This window comes from Carlito syrichta, unplaced genomic scaffold (assembly GCF_000164805.1).
Source record: "Carlito syrichta isolate Samal-C Ts95f unplaced genomic scaffold, Tarsius_syrichta-2.0.1 Scaffold314313, whole genome shotgun sequence".
Lineage (NCBI taxonomy): Eukaryota > Metazoa > Chordata > Mammalia > Primates > Tarsiidae > Carlito > Carlito syrichta.
The window spans coordinates 404,826-414,347 of record NW_007258409.1 but is presented as its reverse complement, the minus strand read 5'-3'; the positions used below and the strand labels follow the sequence as shown (position 1 = coordinate 414,347).

The following is a 9,522-nucleotide window of genomic DNA, read 5'->3' as shown; positions in this document are numbered from 1 at the left end:
AAAAAAAAAAAAAAAGGCTGCTAAGCATTACATTGAACCTACAAAACAATTTGGGGAGAACAGACACCTTTACAGTATCAAGTCTTCTGATTCACAAACATGGCATACCTCTCCATTAATTTTTCTTTACTTTCTCTCAGTTGTGTTTAGTAATGTTCAGTATACTAGTCTGGCACATACTGTGTTATATTTATCCCCAAAACATCATGATTTTTGATGCTGGTATAAATGGTATGTTTTTATTCTACCACCTACCTAACTGCTTACTGCTGATATATAGAAATAAAAGTGATGTTTGTATATTGACCTTGTAACCTGAAACCTTATTAGTTCTAGAAACTTTTTATGTGGATTCTTTGGAATTTTTTATATACATGACAATATTGTCTATGAATAAAGACAGTTTTACTATTGACTTTCCAATCTATATGCCTTTTACCTCTTCTTCTTGTCTTACTGCACCTGCCAGGAGTTCCACCACACTGGTGAACAGAAGAAGGGAGAGCAAACATCCTTGCCTAAAATCCAATCACAGGGAAAGATGGTGCTCAGTCTTCTACAATGAAGATGACATTAGCTTTTTACAATGATGACGATGTAGGCTTGCCATAGATGCCCTTTACTAGAATGAGGAAGTTCCTTTCTATTTCTAATTTGCTGAGACTTTATATTGTGACTGAATGCCTTTTTAGTGTCTAATGAGATGATCACACAGTTTTTCTTTTATAATGTGTAAATATGTAAATATGGTAGATTATACTAATTGATTTTCTAATGCCCAACCAACTTTGTGCTCCTGTTATAAACATCACTTGGGTTTTATATATTTAATTTTCTAATACTTGTTAAGGATTTTTCAGTCTATGTTCATAAGGGATATTAGTCTAATTTGCTTTTTGTAATAATTTTGATTTGGTATTGGGGCAATTCTAGTTTCATAAAATTAGTTGGGAAATATTTCTTTTTGATCTATTTTCTAAAACAGTTTGAGCAACTATCATTTCTTTGTGTATTATTTCTTCCTTAAAGTATAGTAAAATTTACCAGTGAAGCCAGCTGAGCCTGAGTTTTCTTTCCAGAAAGTTTTAAAATTATAAATTTATTTCTAAATTAAACACTCCCTGGGCAAGATGATCACTATATCTCAGAAAGCTACACAAGGACCCAGTGAATAAACTACTACTTAATCTTGAAATTTACAAACATAAGAAAGTAAGGAGGATTAAAATATTCAAGAAGGCCACAGACTATTCATAATTATGAAAAGTACCATAGCATGTTTATTCATGTTCTACATTTAATATTTGTGAGAGTTAGTGAGTTAGATAATATGTGCATATACTGGAAAGGTTTTTTCCCCTTATGTGCCTAGTGCCTATAAAACTGGTTTCAAACATCTGGAAAGACTAGGTTTACAAAATAAAGATGGAATAAAAGTGAGTCCACAATTAAATAACACGTTCAACAATTGGGTAATCAGTTCAAACTTGAATTTCCCTGATGTACTGTTGAACAAACTGCCTAAAGCACATTCTTACTTCTACTTTCTCAATGTTTTCCATAACTGAGAAACTCATATGGTCTCTTTTTACCCCTGCCTCCTGGGGAAAGAAACTTGGCAACTGTACTTGGGGTATTTTAATCAGGTAGGTTTTCCTGGCTCTTCCTGTTAATCACCTCAGACAGCCCAGCGCAGCTCTGGCTTGCAATATGAAACAGAGTGTTACATTCAAGATAAAGTTTATGACCTTTCATTAGTCCCTTCCCGTGCCATCTCTCCACTGAATGTGAGCTTCTTTGGCAAGAAATGTGCTCTGAGCCCCAGAACTAGCAAACAGAGACACATCATTTCCTTCGCTAATAAAATAGGCAGGGCTAAGGTCACCACCATCATCATTCAGGGTACAAACAACTGTGGCTGGGTTTATTCATCTGGGAGATGGCAGGAGGGAAGGTTCTCACAAGCAGGCTTAGCCAGGTCTTTAATGTCATAGAAGTTCAAGACAGCATCTGGAGTTTAATATCAAAACAGCTGGCTGGGGAATTTGAGTATTTCAGACTTTGCGCTAACTGCTTAAGTAGAGAGGATGGAAGTTAAAAACATCAGCTTTCTTCTTTACTTGCCTCCGGTCAAGAATATTAACCGACCACCCTTCAGTAGTCTTCTTCCTTTCTAATTTAAAAAATCTAGAAGTAAATTACAGAGAATGGCATCAGACACGAATTTATAAGTGGACAAGAATCCAAATTTTAAAAATCAGCCAGTATCCAACACAATCACTAAAAGCTGACCTGTAGGGCAATACAGCGCCTAGAAACTCTAGAAAGGTCACTGCAGAGATGAGAATAGCCTTTTCCTTAAGTATGTAAGTTCTCTCTGTCTCCTTTCTCGTCTCCCTCTTTCTGCCACACAAATGGAAAGTATCAAGAGGGGATATACAAAATCTTTTTAAAAATCAAGTTTCCATTTTCATATAAGATACCACCCACAAACTCTAACAGAGTATTTGGAAGTGTTAAACAGCTTTAAGAAGGAAGGCCAAGAGTTGCTGTCAGACAGACATGGGTTCAAGTCCTGGTTCTACCACATCAAGTTCTGTAGTGTTAGTCAAGTGACTTAAGCTTTTAAAATTTTTGTTATTTACTTATTTTTACTTAAACTCGTTGAGCCTCAGTTTTCTCATGTGTGAAAATGCAGGTTATGATATATAGTGAAAGAAAATTATTGCAAGGATTAAATAACATATTCAAAGCAATGAAAGTTCTGCTGCATTAGAAGTGTATGTTGAGGCAGGCGGACCAAAAAAACAAAAAAGTGTATGTCCTACACTTGTCTTGTTTGACAAGCTCTAAGAACCAGTTGTAAACTTCCAAATGCCGAGCATTCCCTTAGATTTTCTTGGAAAAAGATGTCTATCTCAGGCCACTGTCTTTGCACACAGACCTTACATAAAGAGAAATGTTTCATATATATATATATATATATATATATATATATATATATATATATATATGTTTTGGGTCAAGAGGTGAGGCAAGTAACATGGAATTGCTTATGTGAATTTTGATGCAGAGGCCTTTTTGAGGATGAGGCATTTGAGATCCTATGCTTTCTTTTTACCTCTATTTAAAAATTTTTTTGGTTCTGTTTTTTAAATATTCCATTATTTCAAAATTTATAGGCTGCAGCTCATTAAGGGAAGAATTTGTATATAAAGAAACTGCCGAAACTCTAGAGATGGCATACATCTTTTACTGTGTGAAATTTAATAGCTGAATTACTTTATTTTTTGCTTTACTGTCACATAAGTATAAAGAAAGAAAAATTTGAGACCTAGAGTTTTAGAAATGTGGCTTGCTTTTTAAGTCGGGGGTCTCACTGTGTCATGCAGGCCGGAGTGCAGTGGTACAATTATGACTCACCAGTGCCTCAACCTCCTGGACTCAGGTGAGCCTTTCACCTCAGCCTCCTGAGCAGCAGGACCACAGGTGCACCCCACCAAGCCGGGCTAATTTTCTGATTTTTTGGTAGAGACAGAGGTCGGTCCTTGCTATGTTGCCCAGGCTGGTTTTGAACTCCTGGGCTCAAGCAGTCCTCCTGCCTCAACCTCCCAAAGTGCTGGGATTACAAATGTGAGCTACTGCACCTGGCCGAAATCTGGTAAATATAAAGTCTGGTCATAAAACTTCGTGAAAAATGGAAGTGCAGAATTTCCAAAGGTTGGGCGGTGTTGAAAAGTAGAGGAGACTGGGACAGAGGTTTAGGTAATGATGCAATAAATAGTCAGGGGTTCGCTGTGCAAGAGGGAAGGGATGAGAGAGAGAAGTTCTTGCTCCCAGCTGCAGACTGTAAGCACGCAAACACCAAGGCGCTAATACTGCTTCTGATTCTGGGTTTCTGGGTTTTGCTTTAATCGCTAATGGCAGAATTCTGGATAATGAATTAATTGCATTTTCAACTTGTGTTAAGTTGACAAAAGTTAAAATGACTTGTAATTATTCTTCACTACTTTAGCTCTCAAAAACAGTTATGGGCTACTTCATTTGTTACCCACAAAAAGATTGCTGTCTCCTGCCAAACTCAGCATCAGGGAATATCTTTAATGGGGCTGCTTTGATAAATCTTTGGCACCACACACCGCTCAGATCCAAACTGGAGCTCCAAGTGTGGCCAAGTATGAATTTACTAGACCTCTCAAACACAAAATGCAATCAATGAGGTTCTCCCTTTCCCACCGTAAGCTTACATTTCTTGCAATCACCACTTTCTTGGTCCCAGAAGAACTGTCATAGTTGGCCAAACCATCTATGACCCCAAACAGCCACAACTTATCAGCCTGATGTTGTGGTTCCCAGACTTCTTTTCCTATTAACCCTAAAACTACTTTGATGATTTTTTGAGACACCGATGCCAAGTATGTATAGTGTTTCTAGCCTGTCAAAACACAATCACACACACGGCCTCACGTCCCCCTCTCAAAAATTAAATGAGTAATATCCAAAAATTTTATTTTTTTTTGAGTCAGAGTCCCACTGTTACCTAGGCTGGAGTGCAGTGGCATGATCACAGCTCATTGCAGCCTTGACCTCCTGGGCTCAGGCGATCCTTCCGCCTCAGTCACCCAAGTAGCTGGAACTACAGGCATGTGCCACCACATCTGGCTAATTTTTTATTTTTTAATTTTTGTAGGGACGAGGTCTCACTATGTTGCCCTGGCTGGCCTCGAACTCCTAGGCTCAAGCAATATTCTCACCTTGGCTTCCCAATGCCGGGATTACAGGTGTGAACTGCCACACCTGGTCACACTCACCTCCTTATTACTCTGGCCTGCCCCTCTGGCCCATGTTCCCTGTCTCCAGGATTCCCTATACAACTTGTGGGTCAGGCATGAACCCAGAAGTCATTCTTGACTCCTCCTCCTTGACTACCATCCAATCACCAGATGTGGCTGGTTCCACTTCTAAATGGCTATTTCCTTCTAGTTCCATCTCCTAAGCTCAGGCTACTGTGATCTCCTGCCTAGATCACTGCAACAGTTTCTGGGGACCTGGCCTTAGCTTCTCTGATATATTCTCCACACTACAACACTGACTTGCTCAAAACTTCACAGATACTCCACTACCATCAGGCAAAGTCCAAACTCACTTAGGCGCTTCACCATCTGTACCCGTGCCCAGCATTCCTGCCCATGGCTTATCAGCCCAAATCCCTCCCCAGCATCCCATACACTGAACTCCTTGGAATTTCCTAAACATGATAAAACATTCCACACATTCAAGCCTCATTATGCTGCTTCTCTGACTTATCTTTCAGGACTCCATATAGAGGTCATTTCCCCCAGTAAAGCAACACAACACCTATGTACCCACCCACCAGAATTCCCCACCCAATGTTGGCTAAAGCCTGTCCTGTATGTCCCCAGAAAATCCAGGATTTACTGCCATTCCATTACACTGTCACTGCCTGGCTTGTCATTGGCCCCCACCAGACTCGCTGCAAAATGAAGAAAAGGACAATGTCTAAGAAGTATCCAGGACTTAGCACTAGTATGCAATATAGGTGCTCAATAAATGCTTCTTGAATTCATTAAGGTACTGTTGTGCATAATTTTACAAATAAGAAATCTGAGGCAGTTAAGTGACTTGCCTAAAGTCACAGAACTGGTTTAAAAAAGAATAGAGACTAAGGCCACATCCTGTGATTCCTCCCCTATAGGAGACAGGCTGCCCAATGGCATGGGTTGCAGTTCCAAAGACTGAACCAGCCAAAGCAATGGAGAAACAGTACTAAGAGTAAAAGAAGTCTGAATGACAGATTTCCCCATGGCCTACACAGAATAGGCATTACATTCACAGGCCTTTAAACAGCTACATTCTAAAGGCCTAGCCACAAGTCAAATTTCAAAGGCCCATATACAGTACTTTTTTCCTCTGTCACATGGCGAAGTAACTTCTCAAGTTCTGGAAGTTGCAGTAACAAGATGCAATTTGGAAACATGTCATCCACCACAACTTGATCTAGGGGCTGAAATTTTCCCTAAAAAACAAAACAATAACAAACACTTTAGTCAGTCAGAATTCCAATATTCCAGTCAACAAACATACAGAAAAAGAAGAAAAAAAGATACATTCCCCCATGGCTGGGCCTTTAACTTAGTTCGGAGCTGTTTGTTGCTTCTGAGGAACCCCTATGCTGGAATAGGCTCTAGGACAGACTCAGTACCCTCTAGAAAGCTCTTGTGAGCCCGGGGACTCAAGCAGCACACCATCTCCCTCAGGCATGCGATACAGTCACCAGGTGAAGCAGGGAATCAACATCTAGAAAAGCACTGGAAGCCACAGAAGCTTGCAAAGATGGGGCTGGTCCAGCCCATTCAACTTGAAGAATCGGCTGAGGTCACAGAGCAGGGGTCCTGATATCACACAGGAACAAGCCCAGGCCAGGCCCAGAACATTCCAATGTCCTCACTCTAGGACTGAGGAAAGACGCACCCGCCCAAAAAGGAAAACACCAAAAGTGAATCTATTCCTATCAGAGCTCCCTGACAATACTTCTAAATGCAGACAAGAATTGAAGAAAAGATAGCTAGAGGCTACGGACTCGCTAAATCAGGTTCCTCTAGATACATATATGTGGCCTGGTTGCCAGAGGCCAGAAGTGCAGGCCATAAGAATTCAGAACAGTATTCTATGCAATTAGGTTTAGTTTTTCTTAACTTCCCAGCAGCAGGGAGAGGTAAAGTTTGTCTAATTATCAGCCCCCTGACTTGGAGACACTGGACTTTGTAACAAATGCATGGTCTTGCCCATGTCGACTTCTAGTTCACTTTACTCTTCTGTTTCTGTGACAACATCTTCTGAAGACACAAAAACTGCATCTGACTGGTTTTCTTTCTGTAAATACTGCTTTCTTGGGTTTTAAGGGTGAAGTCAATCATTCAGTAGTATGTGTGACAGACTGTCATACTTTCTAGTTTAACAAGTGCCACGAAATGTCTCAATTTAAATGTTCTTTTTCCTTCACATATTGAGAATAATGCACATATTTCCCAAAGTTTTAGACCTCTACCTTAGAACTATATTCTTCTATGATCAACTGATATTTTAGATATTTAACTACTATAAAATAATATTTATATATAATGGACTACCACACAGTCATGATATAAAATAATTTCATAATTAACTAGTATTTCATTCTTGTTTCTTTACCACACTATAAGAAAATGCAATAGGCAATATGCTTTGTCTATAAAGTCAATAGCAATTGAGATAGCTAGAAAGAAGAGTTATTTTTACTGATGTTGAAATAAATCTTGTAATTAAAAAAGAACAGGTCAAATTTCAAAAGTGTGTTCCAATTTTTTTTTAACTAAATAGGAAATAATCATGTTTAAAATGTCCGGAAGGAAATACTTAACCATCATTAGTGTTACTTTAAAGGGCATTTCTAGTACTTGGGGAGAGAAAGTACAACGGTTTAAGATGGAAGCCAGCTGCCACCACAGGCAGCTTTTCTGCTTCATTCTGCACCTGTCAACTTGCACTTGCCACAGCAGCCTGGAGGCTCCCAGAGGGCCCAGGCTAGGGTAAGTCCATTAGAGTAACGGTCCTAATGAGATGGGGAAATGTTACCAGAAGGGGGCGGGGGGAGCCTTAAATGTACATCAATGCATGTCTTGGGGCTGGTTGGTATCCTTCTACTTGTTAATTTATCCTAGAGTGGTAAGTCGCTGAGGTTTTCGGTTTCCTCCCTGAATGCTCCCAGGGTCTTCCTGGTGGTGCCTAGGACCATTTCTGCTCCTTAGAGACACGTGGCTTACCAGTCTCACTGCTTGTGTGCCCTCATTCTACTGGCTATCACAGCAGCTTCCAGATACAGGGACAGTGATTAAACTAAGGGATAAAACTTCACTAATCCACAGTGAAGGGCAGAGCGCAGGGAAGGAGAAGACTATAAGAGGCTAAGCTGCAGCAAGAGAAAGCATGCATTAAAGCTTTATTCCTGTCAGCATTTAAAGCAACTTAATTTACCTACAAAGTGAAAGTTTTAGGAACTTGGTCTAAGGACAAAATAAGATAGATGGATTCATGAGGGACTGCAATACCCTTCCGAGGTGTCCAAGCTCAACACTATTTTCCTAATAATGCTAAGATGCTATCTGCATTTTCACTGTGTTGACATCTGCATTGATGATTCAAATGCAATGGTGGGTGAACTGCTGGTTCCTTAGAATAAGTCAAGGCGGTGGCACCAGACTGTCCTACTCATCACTGTACTTGCATGCACTTGCAGTTTAAAAAATGCCAGTCTTACTTAAGATGATCGATCCTTGATCAAGTAGTAAAAGCAATTGATTTTTATTTACATCTTGACTCCTGAGCACAAGTCTTATAAATACTCTGTGGTGAATATGAGGTCTGGCATTCTGCCGAATCATGCAACTGAGGCAGCTGATCACCAAGGAAGCATGGCTGTCTGAGTTGTAAGCAGAACTAGCCACTTTTTTATGAATGTCATTTTTACTTGAAAAATTCACTATAAATGATGATTCAGACCTGGGTACTGGGCAGAATGTAAATGAAGTGAACCTGTCATTTCAAGGGAAATAGTGTCAGTACTTATAGTCAACGGTATAATTTGTGCTTTTGAACAAAAATCAGAATTGTAGAAAACTTGTATCCACCACTATGACAGCTTCCCAATACTTTAGAGAGCTTTATCATGAGATCAATGGTGATAGTAATAAGGGTGTGTGTGTGTGTGTGTGTGTGTGTGTGTGTGTGTGTGTGTGTGTAATGAGATGCATCAAATTTGGAAGATCTGCATAACTCAGTGAACCAATCTTTTCCAAATGACCAAAGTATGATGTTACAAAGTCATTCATAGGTAAAAAAGATCCATTTTAAGTGAAAGCTAGACCAATTGCTTTTTGTTTTAACTTAACACGGAAAATTTATTGACAATGATTCAGATTCTATATTGTAACTAACCTTTAAGAAACTACCTTTTGTTGAATTTTGAAGTAGTAACAAAGAATATCCACAGTTATCTGAAAAGCTTATATTATTCCTCCCTTTACTGACTACTATCCTTCCACCTCAGCCTCTCAAAGTGCTGGGATTACAGACATGAGCCTCCGTGCCTGGCCTTTATTTCTAATACAAATGTAAATTTTATCCCTCTGGGATTCCTTACAGACACGCCCCAGTTTATCTACTTCACAGTCTCTCATAAGAAGTCTTATAAAAGAGGATATTCTTCCTTCTCCCAAGGCCTGTGGTCAGTTTTTTCACATTTGCATTTCTTTTTTTTTGAGTTGGAGTCTCACTCTATCGCCCAGACTGGAGTGCAGTGGCCACTCCCAGTCACTGCAGCCTCAACCTGCTGGGCTCCGGCGATCCTTCCGCCTCAGTCTTGCAAGTAGCCGGAATTACAGGCATGCGCTACCACGCCTGGCTGATTTTTTGATTTATTGTAGAGATGAGGTCTCGCTGCCCAGGGGGGTCTCGAACCCGTGG

At 39.9% G+C, this 9,522-nt stretch overlaps 1 protein-coding gene across 1 annotated transcript in view; it reads right to left on the bottom strand.

The window, feature by feature from the left end:
* RNASEH2B (ribonuclease H2 subunit B) overlaps window positions 1-9,522 on the bottom strand; it is a 52,498-nt gene that overhangs the window by 17,187 nt on the left and 25,789 nt on the right. The window contains exon 5 of the mRNA XM_008071411.2: window positions 5,923-6,037. Coding sequence (XP_008069602.1) covers window positions 5,923-6,037 — 115 coding nt within the window. The remainder of the gene's footprint in view (window positions 1-5,922; window positions 6,038-9,522) is intronic.